The sequence below is a fragment of the Xyrauchen texanus genome, chromosome 1 (genome assembly GCF_025860055.1).
Source record: "Xyrauchen texanus isolate HMW12.3.18 chromosome 1, RBS_HiC_50CHRs, whole genome shotgun sequence".
Taxonomy (NCBI): domain Eukaryota; kingdom Metazoa; phylum Chordata; class Actinopteri; order Cypriniformes; family Catostomidae; genus Xyrauchen; species Xyrauchen texanus.
The window spans coordinates 21,808,611-21,824,205 of NC_068276.1; the positions used below are offsets into that span (position 1 = coordinate 21,808,611).

Genomic DNA, 15,595 nt, shown 5'->3' on the forward strand with positions numbered 1-15,595 from the left:
AATATTACATGTTACTCTACTTTGCACATCATTAAAATACTTTTTAAAATATTCTTATTTATTTGATTTTTTTTTTGTACTTTGAAAATTATAGCAAAACAATTAGGGACAGTTCTCTACTCATTTACTCACCCTAAGGCCATCCCAGACTTTCTTCTGCTGAACACATTTACATTTACATTTTATGCATTTGGCAGACGCTTTTATCCAAAGCGACTTACAGTGCACTTATTACAGGGACAATCCCACAACCTGGAGTTAAGTGACTCAAGGACACAATGGTGGTGGCTGTGGGGATCGAACCAGCGACCTTCTGATTAACAGTTATGTGCTTTAGCCCACTACACCACCATCACTCCAAATAAAAAGATTTTTTAGAAGAATATTTCAGCTCTGTAGGTCCATACTATGCAATTGAATGGGTGCCAAAATGTTGAAGCTTCAAAATGCACATAAAGGCAGCATAAAAGTAATCCACGTGACTCCAGTGGTTAAATCCATGTCTTCAGATGTGATGATAAGTGTGGTGGAGAAACAGATAAATGGTTAAATCCTTTTTTATCCTTAACTAGCAAAAAAGTACCAAGTACTGTGGTATTACCATGTTTCTGGGCATGGACTATGGCAAATCATGGTGTTCTTTGAAGTACCTTGGAATACCATGTTAATACTAATGTATTTGTGTATACTATACATTCAGTACCATGGTTTATTTAAAAAAAAAAAAAAAAATTTTTTATTACCATCTGATACCGTCACTGTATTTTGATGCTGCAATAGTACTTTTTTGCAATGAGTCGCAAGTAAATGGTATCACCTGTCCCTATCACCTGTTTTTTTTTTTTTTTTCATGTGTATTAATTAGCTGGGATGGGGAGTGTGAGCGTTTCCAACTAACTTTATTCATATTTATATATTAATATTTATACATTTCCACTTTACCTCTTGAATAATTTATTAAATAATTAATTTCTACATTTAAACGTTTTTTCCGTTCTCGCCTCTTGAAGGGAAAGACTGTTTTGTTTTTAATTCCAGCTTAGAGGACAAAGTATTTGCTGTTGGGCAATAAACACAGCATTGTATAAAACATGAATATCATTGTCAGAGAATGACATCTTTTGTCTTCACCATAATGTATGTAGAGTGTCACATTTAATTGGGAATCGGGGAGTAAATGTATGACACTGCAAATATAAAGAGAGGGATAATTATAGTACAACATACAAATATATATATACAGTAGATCCCAGTCAAATCCCCTCATCAATACAGAAGATGTTTGTTTATATGCACTGGGACAAGATAAACCTGCATCATCATGTGTGGTCCTGTGTGTTTCAAATAAATGTCTGCGTAAAAGAGAATGTTTACATGCATGCTTAAGATTTTCCCTACCTCTGAAATGCAGGTGTTCCATCTCACATTCTTGAGCTGGGTCACACCTGAAGAAACTTGTTGCTGTTTTTTTTTTTTCCCCTCTTTTTTCAATTTTTTTTGTTTGTTGCTTTCAACACCCTTATTTCCCATCTGTGCTTGTGTCTCTTCAGGTTTGTGGGAGTGTGTGTACATGAGGGACATCTCCATGCTCTGACAGAGGTGAGGAGGAAAGATAGAATGCATGCCTACTGTGACATCATCTAAAATTAAAAATGAAAGAAATGTTTGACCTCTGTGTTTGTGTTTGTTATTAAAGTACATTAATGGTGGGAACTTGGAGCAGCTGTTGAACAGTGATGTGTCCCTCTCTTGGTCTGTGAGAATAAGCCTCAGTCTGGACATTGCCAGAGGACTGCAGTACCTCCACAGCATGGGCATATTCCACAGAGACCTCACATCAAAGGTACACACACACACACACACACACACACACACACACACAGGAAGGACATACTGTGTATTACAGATTCACTTGCAGGCACAACTAAGAGCACTGTGCATTGTGGTGGTACTGTAGAACGGTGATGTTCAAATGGTAAACAATTATATTCCTTAATTTGATAAACCTTTAGATTAGGACTGTCGATTTAATGGGTTAATTCAGTGTGATTAAATTATATTTAAAAATAACACGTAAAACGCAAAGTAAGGAATATGCCTACCTGTGGAACTTCGGCCAACTAAACTTAGGCTTGCTTGACACTAGTGGCAGCACAAGATGAGAATGCGTTCTTGCGTTCAAACCCAGCTGGTAGGAGCGCAGTTTCGAATGCAGGAATCTTGCTTTTCAATGCTTTGGAGTTGTTGGAGGTACAAAGAGTATTTAAATAATATTTCAAGTCTTTACAAAAAAGTGCAAAAAGGGGCTTTATAGACATAAATTTACACTTATGTATAAAAAAACTTGGCAAGAAAAATAAACGGATTAATCCGAAAATATTAACTTAACAAAACTGTGAAAACCAAATAAAACGTCTTTATAAAGCAAAGAAAAACTAGTTAAAATAGAGGTATGCGCGCGATTAATTGCGTTAATTTTTTTAACGTTATTTTTTGTAAAATTCATCGCACGTTATTAACTCGTTAAATCGACAGCCCTAAAATATATATATATATATATATATACACATACATACATACATACAGTGCATCTGGAACGTATTCACAGCGCTTAACTTTTTCCACATTTTGTTGTGTTACAGCCTTATTCCAAAATGTATTAAATTCATTATTTTCCTCAAAATTCGACAAACAATACCCCATAATGACAAAGTAAAAGAAGTTTGTTTGAAATCTTTGCAAATTTAATAAAAACTAAAAAAAATCACATGTACATAAGTATTCACAGCCTTTCCCATGACACTCAAAATTGAGCTCGGGTGCATCCTGTTTCCACTGATCATCCTTGAGATGTTTCTACAACTTGATTGGAGTCCACCGGTGATAAATTCAGTTGATTGGACATGATTTGGAAAGGCACACACCTGTCTAAATAAGGTCCCACAGTTAACAGTGCATGTCAGAGCTCAAAACAAGCCATGAAGTCCAAGGAATTGTCTGTAGACCTCCAAGACAGCATTGTAACAAGGCACAGATCTGGGGAAGGGTACAGAACAGTTTCTGCAGCATTGAAGGTCCCAATAAGCACAGTGGCCTCCATCATCCATAAATGGAAGAAGTTTGGAACCAGCAGAACTCTTACTAGAGCTGGCTGCCCGGCCGAACTGAGCGATCGGGGGAGAAGGGCCTTAGTCAGGGAGGTGACCAAGAACCTGATGATCACTCTGACAGAGCTTCAGCATTTATCTGTGGAGAGAAGAGAACCTTCCAGAAGAACAACCATCTCTGCAGCACTTCACCAATCAGGCCTGTATGGTAGAGTGGCCAGACGGGAGCCACTTCTCAGTAAAAGGCACATGATAGCCCGCCTGGTGTTTGCCAAAAGGCACCTGAAGGACTCTCAGACCATGAGAAACAAAATTCTCTGGTCTGATGAAACAAAGATTGGTCTGAATGGCAAGCGTCATGTCTGGAGGAAACCAGGCACCGCTCATCACTGGCCAATACCATCCCTACAGTGAAGCATGGTGGTGGCAGCATCATGCTGTGGGGATGTTTTTCAGCGGCAGGAACTGGGAGACCAGTCGGGATCGAGAGAAAGATGAATGCAGCAATGTACAGAGACATCCTTGATGAAAACCTGCTCCAGAGCACTCTGGACCTCAGACTGGGGCGAAGGTTCATCTTCCAACAGGACAATGACCCTAAGCACACAGCCAAGATAACAAAGGAGTGGCTACGGGACAACTTTGTGATTGTCCTTGAGTGGTACAGCCAGAGCCCAGACTTGAACCCGATTGAACATCTCTGGAGAGATCTGAAAATGGCTGTGCACCGATGCTCCCCATCCAACCTGATGGAGCTTTAGAGGTCCTGCAAAGAAGAATGGGAGAAACTGCCCAAAAATAGGTGTGCCAAGCTTGTAGCATCATACACAAAAAGACTTGAGGCTGTAATTGGTGCCAAAGGTGCTTCAACTAAGTATTGAGCAACGGCTGTGAATACTTATATACATGTGATTTTTTTATTTTTTATTTATTTTTTTTTTAAACAAAATTCTTTCACGTTGTTCTTGCCGTGGTATACGTCCAATAAATGTTTTTTTTATTTTTTTTTATAAAAATAAATAAAAATAATTACAAATAAATAATTAGTTAATTAAACAAAAGATTCATGTAAAAAATAAACATGCCCAAGTGGTATGGGCACAAACATTTATGTTTCCCTCCAAATATGTTTGTGCAGAACTGTCTGGTTCGCTGGGAGAATGGACACTGCAGTGCGGTGGTAGGGGACTTTGGTCTGGCAGAGAAAATACCTGATCACAGGTCAGTAAATGGCATCGTCATAACTCGAAAGATAAGATTAGATGTACTGCACTGTATGAGAGAGAGAGAGAGAGAGAGAGAGAGAAAGTACTGATTGATGATCTTCCGTTTTCCCATAAAGCACTGGCTGCAGAGTAAATGATTAAGTGTATGTGATTTAGTCAGCACATCTTTAGGTTGCACAGCTTCTACAAATCCAGGCAGTCATGCACAGTTGATATTTGAGTAGATGTGTGTACACAATGAGTTACTTGTGAATATGACATAGATGTAAATACTTAAGCTATGCTTGAGTTATGATGTTGATATTTACTCTAAATGAGTCTCAATTCATGTTCAGCCTTCCTTTTTTGCTGTCAACACGTATTATATGGACATGGTGTGTGTTTTTAGTGCTCTGGAACAAAATGTGTATACATGTAATGTCACCAGGGATCCATGTCCGCCCTGTGTTTGTGTTTATTTTCAAAATGGCACTGTAGGAAAGTGTCTCTGGAAGACTGCAGTATATTTTAGGAATGCACCGATTGCCAAGAATGTGGGCAAAATTTGTGAACTTATGCAAATAATTTTGAGACAGCTAGGTGCTTTTTTTTTGGAGGTAAAATTTCAAATAGGGTTTTGGAAGGAAATCAAATGTGCCTATACCCTAACCAATAATCAATATGATGACCAATCATTTTAATTATACATTTATATATATAAATATTGAGATAAGGGACATAACTGGTTATAAATCTTATTTTCTATTTTATTTTATACTAAATTAATTTGAAATGTATAAAAAGGTATCAGTTAACAAACCATGTAAGGGAACAGGTTGTTATAAAAATGCTTTTTTCTGAAAATTGACATTTATTCACTAACATAACTTGGTTTGTGTCAATTCTGTCAGACACACTATGCAAGCATGCTATTTTAATTTGATTCATCCAACAAGAGTGTAAAGTCTTAAAGTATCTAATAGTTAAGTGACAAAATACATTCTATACTGTTTTATGTTTTCACGCTATTCTGACAATTGACTTCTGAGTTGACAAAATTTTGCATGTGAAACCAACAAAAATAAAATTGTCAAGCAGCCATTTTTTACTGTTGTACTTTTATACTCTGTGAGACTTACATTAAAAAGAATCTCATTGCTGAAATGATATCCTTGTCATTTTAAATATTCAGTGTAGTTGTGTATGAAGCACCACCCTCACAGAGGTCACTGCCAAACCAAGCAACTTCCTATTGTTAAACACGGTGATTTCGCCTGTCAAAGTTTACCAAATTCTTTGCCACCGGAAGTCCATCACGCAGATTCCCATTGAGATGACTGTATTTCACCCGCGGTGAGAATGTATGCGAGACCGCACCTTTAAAGCTGCCTCTATAACCTAAACTTAAATTCCACAATTATTTTACAATTCTTAACAGATTTGTTCATAATGGAAATGTCGGATTTTACATGTTGAAGCTTTGACGGCAGAGACTTAAACATTGATTGTTTAAAATTTAGAAAATCTAAAACTTACCAGACCATGTGTCCTACTGTTGCATCTAACATGAGCAGGAAGAGTTATAGAGGACTGTGACACTCTCTGATTTATTCAGGATTATAAAAACAAATCTGGTGGAGTTGATGCAAAGTGAGGACACAACTTCGACAGCCTTTTTTTTTTTGGAAAATATAATTTTAAGTTTACTTTGTGATATCTTACAGATACATACCTTTCATTTGATATTCATATTTATGAAATTGTTGCATTTTTAAACGCTTTGTTTGGCAGTTTACCATTGTAGAAACTTGCTAAGGACAGGTTAATTTACATGCATTTTAAAAAAGTCTAATGAAATATCAAAAATATAAATAATAAATGCCCTGAGTATACACATTTCATTTAGATTAAACTTATCCAGTATTTTTATGATTTTATTAAATTTTATTATTTCTTGATTTTTAACTAAGACTTTTTTTTATGTAGGACATTTTTTGTCCCTTATCTCAAGTATCAGTTTAAATAAATGGTGTGTGTGTGTGTGTGTGTGTGTGTGTGTGTGTGTGTGTGTGTGTGTGTGTGTGTGTGTGTGTGTGTGTTACATATTTTGACTGTATTCACATGAAATCTAGAATTGTAAGTTCAATTATAATCAGACGTGTATTAATGTAGGATAGAAAAGATTGATGGTGATTTCTTTCTTTTATAACTAGAAACCGAAAGTAATGTTTGAATTTGAATAAATAATAATAAGTCCATTTATGTATCTGCTTACTTTATTGGCCACTACCGATATGGCCACTGGGGTATTGTGGATCATTAGTATATTTATCATGCCAATAATCCAAAATCTTGAGCTTGAGAGGTGGAGAGAAATTGTTGTCCAGGGTGGCCAAGGATTATAGCATTTATCTAATTACATTTGCAAAAAATTATGTAATGCATATTTTGTGTGTGTTTGCAAATGCTTTGTTTTTAAAGTGTAAAACTGTGAGAGAGCAGAGTGCTAAATGAAGGCTTTTTTGAGAGCTCTCCTAATAAGGACAAAGTATTTCAGCTGCATTGTGCTGTGAGACGATTACCCACAGTCTCCTCATCCACAAATGGTGTTTATTCTGAAAAACATTACTTAATTTATCTCTCCCCCTCTCTCTCATCTTCCCTCTTCCTCTCAGGCTATTTATATCCAGTGTACTGTCCCGGACTAAAATAAAACTGAGGAAGTGTCTCTCAGCAGGCTAAGAGTGTGCCAACTATAATAGTGAACTGGAGAAGAGCTGTAGCTTTATTTGTACACACACACACCTAATAATTGTGTGCATGTTAAATTTGGAAATGAGGAATCAATATGAAAGATGAATGGGAGAAACAGCTTTTCCTTTTTCCACTTCAGGAATGATGCGGATAAACAGACCTTGGCTGTAGTCGGTTCCCCCTACTGGATGGCTCCGGAAGTGCTTAGAGGAGAACACTATGATGAAAAGGTTTGATATGGCGTGACTGATTACCCAGATACAGACCTTTTTAAATGACTCTTTCACCCAGACAACTCATCAGATTGCTGCTATTATGCAAGCATATCAGATTCAAATTTAGTCCACTATGAACCTTACTCAGCATTAAATGGCATTTTTGATTTCATGAGAATCAAAACAAGGCTGTGAGGGAGATTAGTACAGTCTAGTCTGTTCAATGGGTTGAACTGTCTTTAGGTCAAAGGTCACTCCTCATTTTCACAACCGATGTTGTTGTCCACTGGAATTTTTTGGAAAGATGTAATGTCAGTGTAAAATAAATAAATGTACACACCGGTAAAGCACATTTTGATCCGCTTATTCCATTTATGTTCAGATGGCATAGTCAAAAAAAACAAAGGTCCAAATTCTTTAGTCATTTGGTTCTGAGAAGGACATTGAGCAATATTTGATCATTTTAATTATTTTGTGTATTGCCTTGTTCATCGTATTTGCATGCTTTTTTTCCTACTTTGTATCTTAAACATATTTTGGATTTTATGTATTAATTAATGTGTTATAAAATTATATTATACAGTGTGTTTATCATCCGCTAAATAAAAAGTACAACACATTTAAAATATTTTGTCTATCCCTCACAGCCTTGTTTTTGTTTGTGCCATATTTCAGAGTAAATATTCAATTCCTTTTGGAGATATATGTATATAGATACAGATAGATATAAAATATAATTCTATGCGTTTTAACAGTTGAACAAAAGGATTCACAAAAGCATATGGTCTTTTACAGGTGGATGTATTTGCCTATGGCATCATTCTCTGTGAGATCATTGGCCGGATTCAGGCAGATCCTGACTTCCTGCCAAGGACAGAGGTGAAAAACTGAAAGCATCTTATTAGCTCAGTTCAGCCATTTTTGCTATTAGAAAACTTTTTTGTTTAAATTATGTTATAATTACATACTTAAATATTTAAAATATTACATTATTAATATTAAGGCTGATTTTTTTTTATTTTATTTTTTTTTTCATTTATTTTTGTAGTACTGCATAATGTTCTTTTGTTTAGCTTAAAGAAATAGTTCACCCAAAAATGAAAATTGTCTCATTTACTGAACCTCATGCCATCTCAGATGTGTATGAATTTCTTCTGCAGAACACAAATTAAGTTTTTTTTAGACAAATATCCTCTGTTAAACCATAAAATGCAATTGAATGGGTGCCAAAACTTTGACGCTCCAAAAATCACACACGTCAGCATTGAAGTATTCCAGTGGTTAAATCGAAGTGATATGTGATAGGTGTGGGTGAGAAACAGTCAAGTTTTACTATTAATTCTCCTTCCTGCTCAGTCAATCTCCACTTTAACTTTTACATTCTTCTTCTTAATTCAAATTCTTCATGCATATCAACATCTGGGCAAGGGGAAGAATTTCAAGCAAATATGGACATAAATATTGAACTGTTTCTGAGATCTGAAACTATAATCTTTAAGTTTATTAATTTAGCAAATGCTTTTATAAGTACCATAAGTGCTGCAAAACTAATTTCCAAAATAGCTCAAAATGTTCAAGCAGGGATGACACTGTTGTTGTTTAACATTCCTGTCTAGCATTATACTGCATAATATTTTATTTAAGTCATTATTGATGTCTGTTTTGTCATTCAGGACTTCGGTCTGGATGTGGAGGCCTTTCAGCAGATGGTGGGAGAGTGTCCTCCTCATTTCTTCAACCTCGCTGTCGTATGCTGCTACGTAAGACCTTACACAAGGGAACACGCACACTTATTTGCTGGCTTGAGAGACCGTATATATATATATATATATTTTATTTTTTATTTATTTATTTATTTTTTATTTTGCTTCCAGATGAATCCAGACAGTCGGCCCTCATTCACAGAGGTGGTGGCAGAGCTGGAGAAGAGAGAGACTGATCGAGAGCAGCATGAAAATGTGGAGTCTGAAGTTCAGGGTGAGTCAGCAGATAAAAGACTGCTGAGGGAATGCATTGCCAGAGATAAGAAAAAAAGTATAAAAACAATAAATGCAACACTGTATAATCTAAAGTAAATGGCACCGCGGATGGCTGCTTTGGTGTGGAGCATGTTTTTGATTATTCAGATGTTTTATTAGACATCTTAATTGGAGGTGCAGTGGGTTCTACAAGTGCTCCAAGAGAAGCAAGCGAGCTGGCGCACTTGTGAAGTTTCGTCAATACGGCTTTGGGACTCCACTGACGAGTATTCATGTGGTGAATGTCCTCTCCCTTGCCAACAAAATGCACAAACTGCTTCTAAACAAATAAGGACTTTTCTAACTCTGCTGCTTTGTGTTTCACGGAAACCTGGCTGAATGAAGCCATCAAGGACAGCGCGTTTCATTTGCCGGGCTTCTAGCTGTTTAGAATGGATCGCGTTGTGGAATCATGGGGGAAAACAAGAGGCGGTGGTAAATACTTTTACATCAATGAAATTTGGTGGACAGCTGTAACAGCATTGAAGAAGATGTGCTGTCCTAATTTATAAGTGCTCTTCATCAACTGTTAGCCTTTCTAGAGTTTTCCTCATTTACTCTGTTGTATGTGTGCATCCCACCACAAGCATGTGTGATTGAGGCATTGCAACAGCTGGCTGATCATACAGATATGGAGGAACAACATATCTCTTATTCTGGGAGATTTTAATAAAGCTAACCTCACCTGTGAACTGCCAAAATAAAAACAACACATCACATGCCCACCAGAGACCGAAATATATTTGACCACTGCTACACCACTGTAAAGGATGCATATTGTTCTGTTCCTCGAGCAGCTTTGGGACTCTCTGATCGTCTGGTTAATTTTCTCTCAACCTACAAGCAGAAACTAAGCTAAGAATCAGCTAAGCCTGTAGTAAGGACTGTAAAGCGTTGGACCAATGAAGCAGAGCTGGAACTGCAAGACTGCTTTGACTGCAATGATTGGTGTGTTTTTGAGGCTGCAACCACAGACCTGGATGAGCTCACAGATACTTTGACGTCATATATCAGTTTCTGTAAGAATATGTGCATCCCTACTAGGAAATTTTTATAATTCAATAACGATAAACCATGGTTCATCATGCCAAAGAGGATGCTTACAGAAGTGGGGATAAAATATTGTACATCCAGGCCAGAAACACACTGACTAAGGAAATCAGAGTGGCTAAAAGAAGCTACTTTTGAAAATCTGAAAAACTGTTTTCAGCATCAAGTACAAGACACCACCCCCTCGCTCTGTAGAGAATCAACAAATGGCTGATGAGCTGAATGTGTTTTACTACAGGTTTGAAAATCCCAGTCTCACACCCTTCCCCCACGCTGATCTTCACTTTACACACACAACACCTCCTGGAACCCCGCTCCTCTCCCCTCCTGCTACTCAACCTGCACTTATGGGCTGTGAGGATGTGTGCTGGGTCTTCAAGAAACAGAAGACTAGGAAAGCTTCAGGCCCAGATGATGTTTCTCCTGCCTGTCTGAATGTCTGTGCTGACCAACTGGCCCCAAACTTCACACAGAGCTTCAATGTATCACTGGAGCAGTGTGAAGTTCCCTTCTGCTTCAAATGCTCCACCATCATTCCGGTCCCCAAAAAAAACCAAATCACAGGATTTAATGACTACAGACCTGTCACACAAGTCTATGGTCATGAAGTAGTTTGATAGACTGGTTTTGGCCTACCTCAAAGACATCTCTGGACCCCTGCTAGACCCCCTTCTGTTTGCTTACCAAGCAACAGGTCTGTGGATGATGCTGTCAATATGGGACCGCATTAAATCCTGCAACTCCTCAACAGACCTGGGGCTTATGCAAGAATACAATTTGTGGACTTCAGTTCAGCCTTCAATACCATCATGCCTGATCTTCTCTCAACCAAACTGACCCAGGCCTCCATGCCCACCCCACTCTGTCGATGGATCAACAGCTTTCAGACCGATAGGCCGTGGCTAGTGAGACTGGGGAAACTCTCATCTGGGACCCTCACTATTAGCACTGGTGCTCCTCAGGGATGCGTTCTCTCTCCACTGGTGTTCTCCCTGTACACCAATGATTGCACTGCAAAGGACCCCTCTGCCAAGCTCCTGAAGTTTACAGATGACATCACAGTCATCAGCCTCATCCGCGACGGTGACTAGTCCGCACCAGACAGCCAGCTGATCCACCTCCCATCTGTATGCAGTCACAACAACCTTGAGCTGAACATGCTCAAAACAGTGGCGATAAAAGTGGACTTCAGGAGAAAATGTATTGTATCGCTGTATTTTCTGTGTGCACTTGTTTCTCTGATCGCAAAAAAAAATTCCTTGTGTAAATGAGAACAGTTGGCAATAAAGATTATTCTGATTCTGATCAAACAGAAATGGAGAAGGCAATACAAATAAAATGGGCTATTCTGTGAAGATAAATTCTTAAGAAAAATCAACATGGGCAAAAGATGTGTGCAGATTCGTGCAGGAAGTTTTCACTTTGTTTTCACTTTTCAGTTTTCAGAAGATGGAGGGATTAAGTCTTGATCATAGTGGTATTTTCTTTTTTAAATTGGAGAATGAATTCAATACTTTTTTGCTTTATTTAAAAAATACACATACAGACGACGTGCATATCACAAAATTCTAACTAATAAACATTAAATTACACAGAGAAACAGCAAAAAATATAAACAAAACAATATAGACAAGGCAAAACAAAGAGGGTACATAAATGTCATTTTAGACATAACGGTAGCAAAGACGTATGACATTTTTCAAATGACGGTACATAAATATCACAACATCATTTAAGTGAAAATGTTGAATTTAGAACATTACAGATGTTTTGAGATTTACAGCTATGATTAGAGTGAAATATTTTGATATTGTGTTTATATAAAGTTTCATCTCTTTCATAAACACTGAAGAGAGGCTTACAGTTGGTAATGTGCATGAAGAATTTGTATTTCTTTTACAAATAATATAAAAAGTTAAAGATCATCATCAATATCATGATTATTAACATAAAAGACAAAAATAACATGTCTATAAGAGTAATACAATTTCAATATTTTGTAGAATATTGTGGATAATAAAGACTCCGATATCTTTCCATATGCTGCTTTTATTATTATTGTGCATCAATATTGGTCTTAAATTTCTGGAAAAAAAAAAAAAAAAAAAAACTGTTTGGCAGGGTAAAATATATATATATATATTATATAAACATTTATTAATTATCTTGAATAATAATTTAATCTTGTACCTTGTTTTTGAGAAGTATTTGCTATCTTCTGTTTTTATTTAATTTCAACAAATTGGTCTTTGAATATTATTAGATTAACTTTGGATTATTGGTGTTATAGAAGCAGAATTCTACTTATGGGAGCTTAACAAATGTCATGGTTATAGTTCTTTTTAAGAACCTCTTAACCAAAAAACAGTGGCTCAAAATGTATTTTTGTCTTGAACTCAGCACCTCGAAATTTATTTTGGTTTTTAACAAACGCATTGACTTGAAATAATTTCTTTATATATGACTGTGTAAGAAATGTATATTGTAGAACAAAATGTAACCATCTCAATGTAATGTTAACCACAGACCTAATTTGACTCAAAATCACAAATCGCTGTTCTAGAAACCCACTGGAAATTCCAGAAGGAACCTTTTATACAATACTGCAATCCGTAATTCCTATAAAAAAACTATTTTCCTCCCTCGGCCCCTTTACCTGTGATTTTTAAATATTTACCACTGGGGGGAGCTATATTAACAAAAACACCTTCCTTATCCCATAAAACACAAATAAATACCCTTTTACATAAATACAAAATTCATAATCACAAATCCATTCAGCACTATTATTCAGCCTATCATAACACTTTAAATTAAATTGCATTTCAAAATAATTACTCAATAATTCAAAGCCCCTCGCACACCTGAAAAGTCATAGGAAGAAAAGATATAATTATCAAGACAAAAAGCAAAAAATCCTGCACATTACAATAGCATGCAGAACACGATCAAGAAAGGAAACTTCGCAATAAATTATTGATCGTGTTTTGGAAGCTATGGTAGTGTGCAAGATTTTTTGCTTTTTGCCTTGATAATATTAATTACTCAAAAATTAACAAATAATTTATAGTGACTAGAACTTTTTGCATTTCTGTAATTTTGTTGTTCTTTATCTCAGAGCCTTCTTAAGAATTTGTTCTCTCTCTCTCCCTCTTTTTTTCTCAGACTTGTTGTCCCCAAGCACAGCATCTTCCAGCCAAAAGCATTCTCTAGACATTACTGCTGACCCCAGTCTCTGCCGCAGCAAGTCGGATATGCTTCCCCCTCCAACCCCTCCCCTGACACAGGCCACACCGATGCGCGTCAACCCCTTCTCTCAGCGCCAAGACCTCAACGGTGGCCGCATCAAGCTCTTCGATACCCCGAGCAAGTCTGTCATTTCTCTCACTTTCACCCTCCCACCCCCAGACCCCTGCAGCCCCACCTCCAGTGACAAGACCCCACCCTTTTTCCATAGACGTAGCCAATCACTGCCCTGCACACCAGAAGATATCCAGCCTTTACATAGCAGTGGTGAAAAGGACAAATACAAGAAAAAAAATAGTGTTATGGATACAGATGTTTTGGAACTGAATCGAAATCAGACAAATCCAGTCAATTTCAGTATGTTGGACATGGGGAGGGACAGTTTATTGACCATGAGCAATGAGAGTATTCTTGACTTGCCTAATAACAGTGGGCTTGTTGATACACCCACAGAGGGTATTAGGCATTTAGACCCAGAGACAGACGATGAGAAAGAGAATCTTGAAATGAGAATTCAAGAAGTTGTAGCTGATGATTCTGGCCTCCCGATGGATCTAGAGTTAACGTCTGCAAACAGATCTGCTGTAGAGGAGCCTATGGACTGCACCAGCTCTCCTGATACACCAGATGGCCCTGTTCCTATTTCACCCAAAACCTTCTTCAATGGCTGGAGCTCCCCTGTCTCCAACGGACCGCCCTGTTTGCCACCATTATTAGACAACAATAACAGCACCATGCCTGTAACTCAATCTGTAGAATGGGGCAGTAACAGCTCCCACAGCGCCACAACCCCACTTACACCTCCAGAACAGGACGAGGTCATATCCTGTTCTGGTTGCTGCCTAGCAGGGATGAGTTTCCCATCCATTTGTGCACGCAGACCTCAACAAAACCCTTACAAGAACTTGAATGCCGATTCAGCTGGGAAAAGGCTTCTGTGCAAAGCGTTGCCACCCTCACCGGCAGAGCCAAACATCGCTCTGCATGGCACGCGGACATAATGTCATTGATATGTGCGATAGCTGCATGTGAAATAGGTGATAAATTAAAAAGGAGGGTATTGCTTAATGTGTTGTCTAAGCTCTTCAGCTGAAAAATGTCATTATAGAGTAAAAAAATAATAAAAAATGCTATGCATGATTTGTTCAACTGAACTTGAACACTCCATTGGCTTTACCGCCTCTCTAATGACATGCGTTATGTCAATATTTTTGTTATTTTTAAAATTATTTGAAAGTTTGTGAAAACACTTTAAGATGGAAAAATGGTCAGATGTATTATTTTATTAATGACATTAAATGAGATTACAACTAAGATTTTTGTCTTCATTTTTGCTAATGTCTCCACTCGAGAGTGCTTTTTGTCTCTCTCTGTTTCTGTGCACTTTTCTCCTGTTTTCTCTAGCTACGTGCAAATGGGTTCTGTCCCTGTGTGGTTTTGTGGCCTTGCATGAAGTGTGACACTGCTGTCCTCTTCTTACTTTTTCCACTCACCTACTGACAGAAACATCTTATGAAATCTCTCTGTTTTTTAAGGTAAATGTTTCTGCATTGTACTTTTTTTTTTTTACTTTGTCTTGGTAGTTCTCTGTAGTGGTTCATGTATATGTACTGAAAATCTTACGTACTGTATGTGTGTGTGTGTGTGTGTGTGTGTGTGTGTGTATGTGTATGCATGTATGTATGTGTATGTATGCATGTGTGTATATATGTATATGGTATGACCACCTTTGCCTTTAAAACAGCACCAATTCTCCGAGGGACACCTGAACTGTTTTCAATCTTCTTGGAGAATTCCCCACAGTCTTCTATCTATTTACACTTAATTGCTTCTGTCTCTCTATGTAATCTCAGACAGACACAATGTTCAGGGCTCCCTGTTCTTCTATTCTATTGTATTTGCAGAAGGAATGTTTAGGAGTATAACATTTATTTTTTCCTAGTGACACACTAAAGCTGAAGATATAAATAACCATCTTAAGACAAATGTTTTTGTGAAAC

General features: G+C 37.3%; 1 protein-coding gene across 1 annotated transcript in view; it reads left to right on the top strand.

Moving 5' to 3' along the window:
• The window catches only part of tesk1b (testis associated actin remodelling kinase 1b), a 35,324-nt gene extending 20,426 nt beyond the window's left edge, over positions 1–14,898 (top strand). The window contains exons 3-10 of the mRNA XM_052131358.1: positions 1,551–1,599; positions 1,697–1,843; positions 4,246–4,328; positions 7,206–7,296; positions 8,077–8,160; positions 8,955–9,041; positions 9,156–9,258; positions 13,515–14,898. Coding sequence (XP_051987318.1) covers positions 1,551–1,599; positions 1,697–1,843; positions 4,246–4,328; positions 7,206–7,296; positions 8,077–8,160; positions 8,955–9,041; positions 9,156–9,258; positions 13,515–14,596 — 1,726 coding nt within the window. The 3' untranslated portion in view covers positions 14,597–14,898. The remainder of the gene's footprint in view (positions 1–1,550; positions 1,600–1,696; positions 1,844–4,245; positions 4,329–7,205; positions 7,297–8,076; positions 8,161–8,954; positions 9,042–9,155; positions 9,259–13,514) is intronic.
• Positions 14,899–15,595: the final 697 nt, after the last annotated feature.